This window comes from Haliaeetus albicilla, chromosome 7 (assembly GCF_947461875.1).
Source record: "Haliaeetus albicilla chromosome 7, bHalAlb1.1, whole genome shotgun sequence".
Classification (NCBI taxonomy): Eukaryota; Metazoa; Chordata; class Aves; order Accipitriformes; family Accipitridae; genus Haliaeetus; species Haliaeetus albicilla.
Genome location: NC_091489.1, coordinates 41936615 through 41952352, shown reverse-complemented (window position 1 = coordinate 41952352; position 15738 = coordinate 41936615). Strand labels below are relative to the sequence as shown.

Sequence of the window (15738 nt, the reverse complement as noted above, 5' to 3'; positions counted from 1 at the left end):
GGAAGTTAAAGATACAGAAGCTTCCTCTTAGGAATTTCTGCTAGTCAGAGTAGACAATTTAAGGAGAGCTTACATCAGATAAAGTAATAATTTTACAAAACCACTGCTTCACATATACAAACCCTTCATTATTTCAGCTCCTTAGAAACGTGCCTTAAATTACTGGAACTTAGTTTGAAAAATAGGAAACTGAGGTACAGAAACAGGAAATTGTTTTTGCAGTAAAAAAGTAGATCAACAATTGCTGAAGTAGAAATATTATCCAGATTATTTGACCAGTACTCAGCCATTCTATCTTAAATCAGTACCACAATTCCTTTTTTAGAAGATTAGTAAGAGAAGCCTGCGTGGCACCCTATGAGGTACAGAAACGAAGTCACAGATACTTGGCATATACAACGTGTTTGGGAAGGAAAGTTAAACTGAGTGCTAGAAAATCACATGCAAGTAAGCCAAATGACCTGAAAGCTTTCAGGTGTCAGAGCATTTTGCTACACAAGAGTTAACCAAATGCTTTTAGGATCCTAGATACCAGATGAGAACCCCCTAAGAAATACCCCCAACTTTCTAAGTACACTAGCGGACACAACTTCAGCAGTCACTATATGAAACTCAAGGGAAAGCATCTGTAGAATGCCAGGCAAAATTCAAATTAAAAGCTGGCACAGAAGAAACAAGAGGAGATCAAATCTCATGTAGGCCAAGCTCCAGAGAAGCACCACCCACAAAGGAAAAAGCAAAGATGATTTAAGACATGACAGAAATTGATAACCTGAGCAGGGTGGGAAAATACAAAAGCAGGAGTAGAAGATCAGAAAATATAACAGCTCTCTATTGCTTGAGATACAACCCAATTTATTAGGCACCTCACTGAATGATTCACCATACAAATCCTCTAGCACTGCTCTGAACAAAACCCACCTTCCGGGCTCCAGCCAGCTGACTAAAAAGCACATATCAGCACAAGTTAGGATTACGCTGGCAACCTACTTTACAGAGTCAATCATTACAAGACTGAACCACATCTGTCTGTTTTTAATGCATGGCTGCATTAACCATAAGCAAAATGCAGTGCTTAAAAAAATATCATCTTCAAAAAATGAAAGCACTGAAGTCATTAAAACTTTAAGCACAACTGTTAGTTGCAAGCATTTACTCATAAAAAGTATTACTGAAGTAAAGAATCTGCTAGCCAAAGAAAAAATTACAGAAGGACCCACCATTTTTCTACTGTGACACACAACATGGTGCTGGACAATTTTCTACAGACAATAATTAAAATAAGAAAGTTTTGGTACAAATATGGAAACATTTAAAGACAGCTGTGAAGTCTGTTAAATCTGTGAAACAATCAAAAAAATACCTATCTGTAAAAGCAAAAAGTGAAAGATCCTTTATGAAAGGGAACCCTAATCCTTTCAGTCTCTCAGTGTCTGGGCTGACTTCTGGCATAAGAAAATGGGATATAGGGAGCTCCATTTAAAAGGTCATACTGTTTCCTTCCTTGATCTTTTACCATGAACAATTTTAGAAGGCATTAAACATTTCAGAACAGCCTATCTAAACAAATTCTTGCTTATCCTGTCGTTGAATTAAGTTCAACTGATTCCAGTAAGCTTGCTATGAAAAAAAGCAGCCCCCCAAAACAGCTCCAAAATACGATATTTATGCCAGTCACTAAACTCATACTTGAGTCAATGCCAGAACAGAATACTAAAGGGAGAGACAAGTAATTACTATATAGTTGACAATTTGAAAAGAGGGAAAAAAAAACCAAACCAAAACCAAGAACAGGGATACTCCATTTTCTAAGACAAAATCTACTTAACTCATAGCAAACTGCTGAACATAGTTGCTAAAATTGTGTCATAATTGAAAGAGATAAAAACACAAGACTGGTAACATGGTTTTAGCACTCAATACCTTGTTATGATACACTCTAGAGCTGGAAATTTTCAGCAATAAATACTTTCAGGCCTAAAAAAACTCCACTAACTGCTCACTATACATTGAGAAACAGGGAGAGGAAGCTTGACTTATTCTTTCCAAAAGATTTTGCAGGTCGTTCTCAAATCACCTTAGACTTCACCCCACCCCAGCTTTACAGTACAATACATATTAAAAAAATAAAAGACATGAACTGCATCAAAATATTGACCCCATAAGCAAGTCAGCTTTATCATTACTGTACCCTGCATCTGTAGCCTTACATGCCCAAATTCTAAAAGCAGGAAAAAAAACCCACAAAATGCAAGGTAGCAATACCTGTACTCATAGCCCCAGCCTCTGAAAATGCAGAAATCCATTTCCTTAATGCACTAGAACATACTTGTATCCTCTCATCACTTCAGTGTGACAAGGAACATACAACCACTAATATTTAGAGTTCACAGTGCTTCCAGACATTGTCTATGAGCCAAATACCAGTTTGAGTTATCTCCCCTAGAATTAATTTTAGTTTGGAGTCTGTCCTATTGACAATTTCTCCTTTGCCCTCAAGCCAATGCATAATCAACAGTCTTTTCCAGGGCTCTCCATCTCCCCCTTCACAGCAATCATCATGCCTAAAGCACACCACTGAAGCCATGCAAGGGGCCAGGAGATGGGCAGGGAAAAAAAGAAGGGTTTAGATCTTGCCAGAAAGCTTTACCATTTTAACTATAACAGTGCATCTGCCCCCTACTTTGAAATTCCAAAGCAAGAGCGTTCACATAGCTAGTTATACCAGTGTAATTATGACAGTATATTTCCTCAGAGGCAGGCCAGCACTTTAGCGGGGCATGGTAGCTGATTCATCTGATTTTTTTTTAATTATTTACTCGCAAGCTTGAGTACTGCTGCAGCCTTAAGAGACACTTCCTGCTTTAGCCTCTGGAGGGGCAATAGTGCTAAAACCAGGCAAATTGCAGTAATCGCAGCTGCTTTTCAGATAACATTTGATCATCAAATATACAAAATTAAGTATTATCATTTCCATTTAAGCAGAGCACGCATGCAGCTCACCTACAGAAACGTTAATATACTTGTTCTTATCAGCTAGATCTGAGAGTCATCCATGCTTGCAAGAAACCACAACTTCCTCAATGTTTTATCAAAGCATGCTCCAAATGCCAATATACAGACTTCCCTCTCCAATTTCCGCTATACTGTATTAACTGAATATGTTCACTACCCATCAGCAGTTGTCCACAGCCAAACATCCTCACAGGATTAAACAAAATGTTGTCTTATCACCATAACCAACAGGTGAGTTTAAGTAACTGAAGAAACTTGCAAACATAAGTTAAGCTCTGATTACCAGCAAAGCTTCAGTACTCAGTGCATTAAATCAGCAAGGGAAATACAGTTTTCTTTAAATTTGTGAATGGCCCGCGGTAAGGCAATGTCTCCCAAGGTGTTTTCTGCCCAGGGTTCTGAAATGGAGTATATGTAATCAGACCCACTGCATCATGAAACCACCAAGATGCCAACAGAAGTGCTTTAAGCAAGCATCCTCTGCGTGATGGAAAAGAGAGAGGAGGGGGAGAGCACAGGCGGCTTGCAATCTTACAAGAGAAAACCCATTTGCTACTGGACATTTCTTCCTGCACGTTATCATGCAACTGAATTGGGCTGACTGCTATCGAGAAACAGATCCTGAGGCCACAGTGACAGCCAAAGTATTCGTCACTGACAAAGGGCTGCCCCACAGATCTGTCATTTCTGTGCCAGAGTCATGCAGCCTGACATCTATATCCAGTGTGCACACAGCTGGAGAGGTAACAGAGACAAAGGGAGGATGCAGCGCTCATGGATTCTCAGAGCACACAACCAGCTTCAGGAATGCTACTAGCTTTACCATGACTGAGAAAGTATTTCTTAAAATCCCACAGGAAACAAGCTTTCCATTTTTGGGTCCCAGATATTTGAGTAGGCTTCTCATTGCCATACAGCTAATCGTTGTATTTCAAATTTACTATCACAGCAAACTGATCCAAACACAACTTTGAGAAGATGATGAAGAGATTTTACATGGCGATTTAAATAAACAAGGTCCCTGAACAGAACAGTCCTTGTTTGAAGTGTCCAGAGTCCCTTTGTGCCTATCCTCACAACGAATTACAAATCTTTTTTTTTTTTTAAATAAAGAAACAAAAGAAAATCCAAAACCCACCTCATTATTTGTATGTTCTTTGGTTGTTTTTTTTTTCCTCTTTACCTAGCTGTTGAAATGCTCTTTTGGGGCCAATTGCAGTTTTGATCTAAAAGACATTTCATTTAAAAAAAAAAAAAAAACAAAAAAAAAACAAACAACCAAACCAAACCAAAAAAAACCTAAATCCCTACATACACTCTACATGAACACTTATTTTTGGGAAAAATACATTCCCATTTCCCAATCAAAGCAGAGGAACTAACTTATTTTGGTGGAGTTTCTGAAGCCATTTGCTGATCTAACAACTGATCAAAACCCATCAATATTCCAAGAAGGATGTTATAGATCTGAAGGAGCCATTTTCTCCATACATGAAGGGCAACAAATGAAGCAAGATTTTTAGCACACTCCAAGCTACTGTGATGTTCTTGTCACTGCAGTAAGCAGGCTCAGTGAAGCTGCCTCCCAGTAGCAGCAGAGCCATGATGATTTAAAAAAAAAAAAAAAAAAAAAAAAAAAAAAAAAGGCAGGGGGGAGGGAGAAGGGAAGGTTCTCTCCATCTGGCTGAATTCCAGAAAGAGCATTTAGATTTGCAGGCTACCCAAAACTCAAACCTGTTGCAAGGCTATTTCCTCTCCCCCTTCCAGCTAAGCTTAATTATCTGCTTCTGCTTTACACGTGACCCAGGAGCTCTGCTAAGAGAAAGAACCTCCTCCAGTAATGCTGGTACTAACTGTCAAAACAAGCCGTGACCAGCACACAGCCACTCTTCCCCTTCGCCTGGCACCCGCCAGGCAGCAGTACTGTATCTCACAACCAGCCAAGCACGTTTCACACTACCAGGAGAGAAGTGTTTTTCTGGCCTAAACCAGGGACTGCACATTTGGATTACTAGGGCCAGAGCACAGCCAGATACCCCGTCTGCAGAGGGGGAGTCAAAGGCACGGGTGAACAGGTGCAGACACCAGAAAACATGGTTAATGTCTCACAGATGAGTGCAAAACCTGATAATAAGTCTACTAAAAGGAAAAGGGAGAGGAGGTCAAGGTTTGCTATGCAACACATACAGCTGAAATTGAACTGGTTAACATCCAAAGTAAACAACACTCTAGCATTTAAATCTATCACCAACCTTCCTACATCTTTCCACACTGGAAGGACAGAAAGTGTACTTGCCTTTTTTTATTCCCTAAGTATTGTACGGTTTTATTCTCACAACAATTTCCATAATGTGAGTGGGCTGAACATTTTACATAACTTCATAGACCTGACGTATCCGAGTGTAAAACTCAGGGCTTTCAATACCACTGAAAGGGCTGCAGTCCTTGGCAACATTATACTTACCAGCCGCTGAGTGTTATCAAACTCGGTACACCAAGGCCCCTGCCACTGAAGCAACTAAACCAGATACAGACCAAAGTTCTTTTAGATCATGTACCCATTTCTGAACTATTACAAGATATTTTCTTTTACTGCTGAAGGTTCTATTATAACTCAAGGGTAGAGAAGCAGTCTGCAACAAAGGTATTCATTTTACCAGTGCCCTACAGACTTTGACGCATCCTTACAACAAAGAAAATCCCACAACAATTGCAAATGGCTCTCTCTGCAGTATCCCCATACCACCTTCACCAGCCAAAATGACTGAGCCTGTTGGTTTGCTAAGATCAGATCTGCACCCACATGAACCACTTCCGCTACTGAAACCGCAGGGACTACGCAGGGCAAACCACAACCTATCATTTTGTGTCTCTCAACAGACAGCAAGAACAAATTGCCAGCTTGAGAGCTGCAGTTCATCATTATGAGATCTCTAAGCTAAGACCTTTTATCTTTGATGCAGAAGTATTTCTGATAAACCATTATTCCTTCCCACCCTTGCATTTAGAGAGTTCACATCGTATAAATTCATCCCGTTCTATTACAGTTCCCCTGAATATTTTTTCAAAGTTGTTATGATGCTGCCTACCTAAGTCAGGTTAGATGGCTATACAGCAGTCTGCAGCAGTGGGGAAAATCACCCTTTTAAAGCCAGAAGTGACCTGAGAAGAACAGCTTACTTTTGGCTGAAGTCACTGCCTAATTTGGGACATCACATAATCATAATTTTTCAGAAGGCAGAAAAAAATATCCTATCAACACAGACCAGAAAACCGCATTATTTTCTCACTTGCAAGCAAGAACTTTGAAAGCCACTTAACAAAAGAACAGAAGTTATTATCATCATGGCTCAGACACTGTCACATGGGATTGCTGTCACTCAAGTCAGAGCGAAATTTTAAAAGGCATTACAATGGCTGAAAGAGTGTTCCGGTCCCAAACAGCATCCACACAGCCTCCTCAAGAAATAGACAGGTACTCCCGGACACCAAAAACTTATCTTCAGTCCTCCGCAGAAAACTCAACACAGTTGCAGCCCTGGCTTGTCAGGGTTTTTTTGCCTTACACCACTGGGTCTTAGTCCTTTACAGCTGACCTGTGCCTTCAGAATGCACTGGTGGACAGGAAACCTCTCTCCTATCTGGCAGTTGCCACCACCTCTCCCATTTCTCTCCCTCTCGCTCACTTCCTATTGACTTTCTCATGTCTTACATCGCAGCTTTTTCCTATTTCCTTTTTCTCTGTGCTCATTATAGCTTCCCTCCTTCAATTCTCTTATTTTCCCCTTTTTCCAGCACTTTTCTGGTAGCTTTGATCTCAGTCCCTACTGATCAGAATATCCTTTTGCATCTGGGCACAACAGAAGCATGCAATGGTGCCTCTGTGCCACAGGAGTACTGAGAGGAGACGCCTTGTCTGATGTGCTGCCAATAAGCTACACTAACAGCCACTATCATAACAGGGTAAAAAGACTTTCAAGCAGCCATCAGATACTTTAGGTAAGCCTGCAGGTTGAAGCTTGTACGTTTACGGGAGTGGTGGACTTAGAATCCTGTACCTGTCTCAGATCAGTCTAGTGCTTCATTAAATAGATGGGTCTTTTCCTCCAGACTTGGAAGTGCTTACTCAGGTCAGTTCAGGTCCCACCTAAACTTTCCAACCCCCTTCCAGCACTACAGCTCATGCAGGACTCCATAAAAGAGTACCTAACCCCTCACAGGTTACTGGTTCATTTTGGGAAGTCACCCAAGCTCTGGGTAAAATGATTGCCCGTGATACCACGAACCAGGATTCACAGTCTGCAAATAAATTCAACATCAACTTCTCACATAAACAAGAATAGTTGTGCTGCTACTCACGGTTTCAAGGAGGAAGAGCACTTGGATAAAATTAAAATTTCCACCAATATCTCTGAAGACTTCCAATACGTATTTCAAGAGCTCAGGAACAGATAGAAACCAGTTTGAGTCTTGCCCTTGCATACACATTTCTTGGGCTAACTGAGAGCAACCAAGAACTCTCATAACCTCAGGATTCTCCCTTAGGTTTCTAGCATCAACACTGCAACTTCTTTATAAACCACCGAAAGAGGCCCTTTTGCTCAATTTACACAGTTCAGTCCATCTTTTACATAGCCCTCTTCCCTGATCATAAAAGGTTTAGTTTTTCTGAACCCTTAAATGAACTGAGACCCAAGTGCCACTTCCAGGCCAGCAAACACTCTTAGCACGTCAGTACTGCAAGGGACACTGCCTATCTTCAGCAGGACATCTGACAGTATCCAACTAACCAATATGACAATGATCCAGACAGATTACAACCAAATTATTTCAAGTACAGGAACTCATGTGCTATGCCTTAGGATCTTTTCCACCTCAAGTATTCAGCCTCAGGAAGGACACCATTCATTTGCTTTTCCAGTGCCAGAGCAATTTAATGAAGTACCTTACCAACTGACATCAGAGCCCAGAAGTTTCAGTGTTGTCAAAACAAAGCTGAAAATAGCCACATAGATAATATTTAAGCGTTTGCCAACAAACGTAAACAGCAGTGTTTCTTATTTACCATCAGACTTCACTAAATGGCACAACTATGCAAGAAAGGGTTCCTGTCCATTGGTCTTGGAAGTCAAACAGACACAATACTGAAAATTCTCAAGGAAAGGATGCAGAGTAATAGCAAAACATAATGATGTTTAGTAGACAATTTGTGAATGTCACAGTCTGAACATTGTTTTGGTTTTGCTATTTATACTTATGCTTACATTTTAAACATAAGGATACTGCTTTTTCCTGTCATTTTTAATATATTTATTTTTAAATGTTTTCTTTTAAAAGAAAAATGAGTAAACCTTGTTTCTTCCTGTCTTTTTCTAAGTGTGCTGTTGCTATTTTGTTTGTATCCTGCCTTGTATTTTATCCCTTGTACATTCTTAATTAAACACTGCACCTTTTACATCCCTTTTCATTTTACTAATTACTTTGCTACTGCTTCCCCTGTCCTCATTTTGAGCCCTCTCTTCTGATGTTAAGACATTGTCTACATCCAGGCTCCTGACCCTTAGTTTAATCAAGCTGAGACATGAACTAACACTTCTATTCTTTAAACCTAATAATTATCCAGAACAGGGCCAGAGAACAGAACATAGCATCACCTACCAGAAAGCAGACATTCAAGTCTATTTTCTCTTAGTGCTATTGACATTTCTTACACAAGATAAGTCTCCTACTGCTAATTTTCAGAGGAAAGGAAGAGGTATTTGATGAGACACCTGGAGGATAAAGCCTTGAAAGCAACAGCCTAAGCTTATCTTTCAAGCAGCACAGCCAGCATACTTCCTCGGTGACCCAGAAGGACCACCTAGAGGTTTAAGTGGAGAATTCAGTCTCCAGGCCAAGGCAAACACTGCTCCTCTTTGAGACACTTTGCATAACTACAAGCTGTAACACTGGGCTGGCCAGGGTGGGGGTTGATGTTTGTAACCGTGAGAGGCAAACGATGCTACTCAGAACACTGTGGAAAAAAACGGGAAAAAAAACCAGTTAATGTCAAAAATCCTGTTGATGATAGATACTCCAAAGTTCTTTGGGAAAGCAGGGAAACAGAAGCAGGCACTGAAGCTACTCACTGAACAGGATTCACACAAAATGCTTGAGGCACAAATTCACTAGGAGACCCCACTTCTTGAAATAATCAAAACACCTTGGGATACAGTCATGAAATATGCAAAATAACTGGTACAGCTACCTGCACCGCTTTCCCCAGGCAAATACATGAAAATGCTCTATACTACCTTCAGATGGACTGCCAAATAATCTTCAATGCCTAAATCACTACTTTTATGATATGATACAGAACAGTTCTGAGAGTAAACAGAAGACTACTTTGACTTCCAGCAGGAAGACTGTGGTCAATGCTGCCACCCTCAAGGACCAAAAAACTCTTCTCCTATATGGGTCATGCTCATCAATACAGAAGTCAATTTTTTATAAAGATTGGTCCCAGAAGATTACAAATTAACACACACAAAGCTCACCAGTGACCTCAGCAACTTCTGCTCCAAGGGCAAGATACACATTTCTTCTCAGGCATCTCTAAATAGGACAGCAGCAGGCATTAACAAAACAGAACAGTGATCGTGAAATACTCCAATGTGCAAACAATTGTCCACAGGAAGAAAGGGGAGGGGCACAACACAGAGAAGGGCAACCCATACATGACAGTCATTAGTTGTGTCAACGCGCTACCAGCACTCAAACCCTACCGTGATAAGTCAGTCTAAGAGTTCTCTGTAGAACGGACTGTATGAGGCTGGAAACGTCAAAGAGGTCCCTCCATCTTGCAGGAGGGTTTTTACGTTTCACATTTACCTAGGCCCCTATGGATATCACTTTGACAGGAATGGTATCTGAAGAGCTCAGATTATCACCAGGCCAGTTCTCCAGACTTTTCATGCAATCCCTCATACTCTCTAGGCTTTCCACAATTAGCTCTGGCGAGTATTTTTTGCTGCTGAATGTATCACGCCCTGATTCCTGTAGATCTGGACAAGATTTTTGGAAGTCTAAAACTGAAGTAGCCTACATGCCAGTACCGTTCCTAATCTATCCATTTGAAACACTAATAAATGCCATAATAGGAGTTATGTGCACAGGGAGAATTATACAATTGGGCTAACAGATGAAATATCATTCCTGCCTCCACCCAAATAATCATGACGCCCACAGCTCTATTCAAAACTAGAAAATCAAGCTCACCTTGACTTCTGTCTCCAGTAAAAACCCTAATAAACCATGCAGCATCAACTGGTAGCATTTGCTTCCTAGCCAATAGTAAACATCACAGACAGTACTCTCTTCTGACAGCTTCAATAAAAGCAAAATAAAAAATGACTTATGCAGAGGCTATGTCAACTACTAATTTGCAAACATAGTGAAGGTACAACGATGGAAAGCACAAGAAGACTTGTCTTGATGACTATTACACTTTTTAGTCCATAGAAACAAGACACTGTGCTGCTGCCCGCTTTCCATAAATATTAGTTTTTACAAACTCTACTAATTAAGTAAATGCACGATAATAACATCTAGCTACTCAGTAACATTAAGGCATGACTTTCTATTAAGTTCTTACCCTGCTGGAAAAAAAAAAAAAAAAACCTTTTTCCCACCATACAGTTAAAGAAGTCCCAGTTACTACGGGGACTTACAAACAGCCAAAGACAGGGAAAGTGCATCTAAGCAGATAAGAAACAATTAACGTCTATTTTAGTACCAAGTCAGGAGCAAATCGACAATTAAAACCTCTCAAGGGTAATTATGTGTAAATTCTACCTCTCCTACTTTCCAATCATAGCAACAGAAACTACAGCACTGTTATAAATAAAACTCATTTGCAAGCAACTGCATAGGAAGAGTCATCAGTTCCTCAACAAGGTACTGCAAAAGTAGCAAGAGCCTCCATTCTTTTACTGTGCTTTAATAAACAGAGAAAAACATAAAGCAAGTTCTGTAGCTATGCAATTGCTCAACTCTCAGCGTTTGGAATGGTTACAGGAAGAAAAAAAAACAACAGTTAACTATGAGACAAAAAAAAAAAAATTTAATCGCATACAAATGTTTCTTCAGTGTCATAACAGGATACAGCAGAGTTCTGATCATCCTTTAGTGGCCAACCAGAGCCTGCAAATGGCCGAATTTCATCCCGGCCCCAGTATGTCCTTGCAAAGAATAAAACCCTTATCTCGCTCAGCCATGTGTCGCCTGCCACAAACAGCAGAACAGAGCAACGCCCAAAGCCAGCCGGCCTGCCCGAGTGCTTCTGGGCCAGAAGAGCTCTGAAGCAAGCGAACGCAGGCACGCTTATATGCAGTCTCGCAGAAGTAACAGGAAAACACCTCCTTTAATGTACCCTACCCAGCCACCCACTACCCAGAGTGAGGTCCCAAAGCTGGCCTTAGATAGTCCCTGCCGTCCAATCTCCCCCTTCCAAAATCCTCACACTGACAGCCCAATACAGCATCCAGCAACAAAAAAAACAACCTAGCACTAGTAACTAGACAGGAATTCGAGGAAGAACAAAACCAGAAATTTTCAGGCTAAAAGGTATGGTAAATCTCACCTAAATCCAGGCATTTTGTCATTCACCTGATCAATTTCAGATACCTACTTTAGGATAAGAAATGGTCCCCTAGATGTGCCTATTTTCTTCCACTAACTATAAAGGCAATCTAGACAAACAGCTCAGATAAAGATGTCTACCTCAAAGACTTATTAAGTTAATCAAGATAAATGCCACCTTAGGAGGCCTCTAAACAAATACAGCATAGCTAAGAGAGGATTAAATTAAGAGGGTGTAAATGTTTACAAACACAAAGTGGCACTGCAATAAGGCTGAAGATGAATTGTTTGATATGGTCCACTGGGCAACAGGATTATGAAAAGAAGCAGCTGACAAAGTAAAAGAACATCCTGAAAGAAAGAAGGGGAAGTAAATGTCACTGCTTAAAGTTCTGACTCTCTCATACCATCAGAAGCCATGCAGGGCATCATGGCTATCCTGGACCACATTTTGCTTATGTATTTCTAAATCTCAAGTACTCTGTTACAAGATAATCTTTTTTTCTGCTAGCACCCTTTACATGTTTCTCCAATTGCTGAGTAGCTGACAGGGAATGGCATGTGTCAAATGCTTCTTCAGTAACTGTGCTGAACAGTCATTACACTCTCAGAAGTCTTAACATCTGTTATGTCTCTTTTTTTAATACCTGGTATTCCCCCATACTCCCAGGCACTCACTTCCCTCCAGTCTTAAGACACTGGAGGAAAAAGACATAAGAAAACGATGTTGTTTCGTGAGCCAGCTGGATAACAGAATCCAACTCAGGGATGAAGCATAACCATTATCGAAATTAACTGGGTTAAGGTTTGGTCCACAGAGAAAATTATCCCAGACACATGAGATATGAACTGGCATGACTGTATTTCAGCATAGTTTCAGATACCAAAATCCATTGAACTTTCTTGGGAAAAAGAAGAAAAGACTATGAGGAAAAAAAAAAAAAGAAGAAGGAAAAAAAGGAGGGGGCTTAATGAAAAAAATCATTTATCATACTGGCTACAGAACAGCACTAGAAATGGCCATTCATATATTCCTTCTAATTTACATATACTTCAATGCCATACATGACATCATCAATAAGACCTTAAAAGACATAAAACACGTAAAGGATGGGACAAGTGCAGCCTGGACAAGGGAAATGTCAAACAGCTATCAAAACAGATGGTATGATTGCCACCTTAAAGTGAAGGGATACAAAAGGAAATATTTGCTGCCTGTAACAGGGATTTAAGCAGCAATACATATGTAAAATGCAAGTAGGTAAAGCTAATATGGAGAAAAATGCAGACCCATGCTACCCTATTATATTCATAATACCATTTGGCACAGATGCAAGCTGGCTTTTTCTGTTTTAAGGCAGTTCCCAACTTGATCCCAGCAAGGAAGGTCACCAATAAATACAGAATATATCATATTATTTATGCCATCTAGATCTAATGACACTGGAAGCATTGAGTTTATTTATATTGTACCTGCTTTACATTCCAAGCTTAAGAGCCCGATTTAAAGAGGCAATACAGAGGCTTCTTGGGCCTAATGGGAAAGCAAGCTTTACACCAACGTACTGCTAGGACAATAGTGACCGAAAACCACCCCCCTCCAGATCCTGCACAATGCTGTAGATAAAATGGAGCTGCCTTGCTCCAGACACTAGTAAGCAGACGTCCATGTGATGAGAACACGCACCACCACCACATCCAGCGCTCTGCCGAAAGGTTCAGCCAGGGAATGAATGGGCCACAGTGACCAAATTCCCTTTGCACCCCCAGAGCTGGGGCTCCTCAAGGCCAGAGGTGAAGAGTAGTGGCAAGGCCAAGCCCTGCTTCCCCACATTCCCCCAACCATCACACAACCCCGCCGCCAGAAAGCTCCGACTGCCAGGGTTGTGGAGACAGCTCCTTACCTGACATCAAAAGTCTTTTCAACCAGAACCTTAATGGAACACCAAACAGAAACATCCTCCTGACAAGACTGAAAGCAAAAGGAAATGAGACATTTTTTTGTCTATGCTACATTTTCAGTTTGGCTGTTCCAATTCAATAATGGAAAGTATTTTGTTTTACTAAGAAGCAAATTAAATTCCCTGTCCTCATGCTTCTCCTTCCTATGTATCACTCAACTGCTTCTTGGTATGAGAATCCTGTCGTTCCTTTTGATATCTTGCAACCTATCATAATACATACGCTCTTAAGTACTTGACAACATTCTCACAAAGTCACTGAAATGCCACCTTCTACTGTCACTGTCTGGTCTGGTTCAGATGAAAAGTGTCCTGCAACTCAGAAATCTCTCACACACATGCACCACAAAAGAGGAAGAAGTTAAGAGTTTTCTTTTTGTCACCTATTCTGCTAGTATAAACATACTACACAACTCATTTCAAAGACTTAGTGCTCTATGAACACCACAGTCATAAACACAGACCATACGTGATTCCGAGCTGTGCTAGTGCCCTTTTGCACTGCTCAGACGCTGTACTGTCTGTTAAGACCTGTGGAGCCATGACAAAGCCTAAGTGTCAGAACTACACTCACTCTCTTTCTTGCCCACACCTGGAGTCTAAAAGGTGATCTCAGGCACCCAAAAGCATAATCCCTCTGTCTCAGCCCTGGCTTCTCTTCTGTGCCAGAACTGCTTGTGTTGGTCATGAAAGGCCTAAGCAGCAAGGCCTTTGTCACAGGCATTCACACCTTAACCACCAAATAGGCAAAATAAAGGAGAATATAATAAAATACACAATAAAAGAGAAGTTTTTTCAGCTTACAAGCATCAAAAAGGTATCTTTTACTACCATAAAAAAAAACCTGAAGATGCTCATTCCATACTTCTGTCTCAAAAGCACATAAGGTTTCCTACCCAATTTTTTTCTCACAATAGAAAATACATTTTTTCCCCTGCCTCTGAAGCATCCCAGTACAAGGGAGAGAACCCCAGACTGCTAATGAAATGCACATGGCAGCACCTGCAGAGAAGCCCAGAGGCCTAAGCAGGTATCTAAAGCAAGGAACATCGCGTAGACACCAGCAGACATTCCTGCTCATCAACTATCCTTCCTGCCCTCACCTGAAGTGACCTCTCTTTGGAAGGCTACAATGCTTGACCTAATGCGAAGCAAGTGCATCCTCTACGTGGTTTTTAGGATACAGCTCAAATCTGAACTCAAACTCTTGTCACTTTTCCTGCTTTAACGTCTCACAGAAACAGTTCCTTCTGGTGTTCCTCCCAACACCAACCCGTGCTGGAAGCTGAATTGCAGTCCCTGGTTCTTACAAAGTCAGCCTGGCAGGCTTGAAAGCTGTTGGACTTGAAATACTCCAGTTTCAAAGTTAACCCAGTTGTCTTGACAGTCAGCCACCCTAGGTACATGCTGATTCCCAGAAACTCAGATTTAATCCCGCTTTTCTGATCCCGTCTGTCACTGAAGTCAGAACACAAAGCACACGAGCTCTGGGAAGAGCCTAGACTTCAGAAATGGAAAAAAAAAAAAGAAGAAATCTCATTTCATACTGACCTGTCCGTGATTGTGGACTGTGTGCCACTCATTGGAGCCTTTGGCAATGAGTCGTATTATCCAATTTACATTTTACAATTACTGCAGGAATATTAACGAGGCTTTGCCCCCCACATGCACTGAGGTTCAGGATCCAGCCTTGCTCCAGAAGAGGCATGCACAGAGGACAAATTCAGTTCAAGGGCAGGGGGGGGGGAAAGAAAAAAAAAAAAATCCAAAACTCTTCTTGCAGTCACCCAGAATATCCAGACCCCTGAAGCGGGGCGCGGGGGATGTTCAAGAAAAACTCCAAGAAAAACAAAACAAACACCAAAACAAGCCGTTCCCCTCGATGCTCCCTTAGCCCCCAGGAAGGGGGGGAAAAGCAACCCGTGCCGAGAGCGAAAAAATCTTCCGAGGCGACCAATCCTCACCAGTCCGGCGTTTCAGCGCGGAGGGGAACCCCCGCTGTCCGCGCAGGCGGAACGCGGGGCAGGGTGGGAGCGGGGCCCCCCCCGCTCGCGGGGCTCCCCACGCCGCCGGGGACGCTCGCCCACCTTCCCGGGCTCGCTCTCCGCAGGAGGGGGTGCCCGCCGGGCGCGGGGTTCGTGCC

The 15738-nt window shown here is 41.5% G+C and overlaps 1 protein-coding gene across 5 annotated transcripts in view; it reads right to left on the bottom strand.

Annotated features, from left to right (window-relative positions):
* ARHGEF12 (Rho guanine nucleotide exchange factor 12) overlaps positions 1 to 15738 on the bottom strand; it is an 81308-nt gene extending 65570 nt beyond the window's left edge. For all 5 annotated transcript variants that reach the window (XM_069788066.1, XM_069788067.1, XM_069788070.1 and 2 more), the window contains exon 1: positions 15147 to 15738. In XM_069788066.1, the coding sequence (XP_069644167.1) occupies positions 15147 to 15178 (32 nt within the window). In that variant the 5' untranslated portion in view covers positions 15179 to 15738. The remainder of the gene's footprint in view (positions 1 to 15146) is intronic.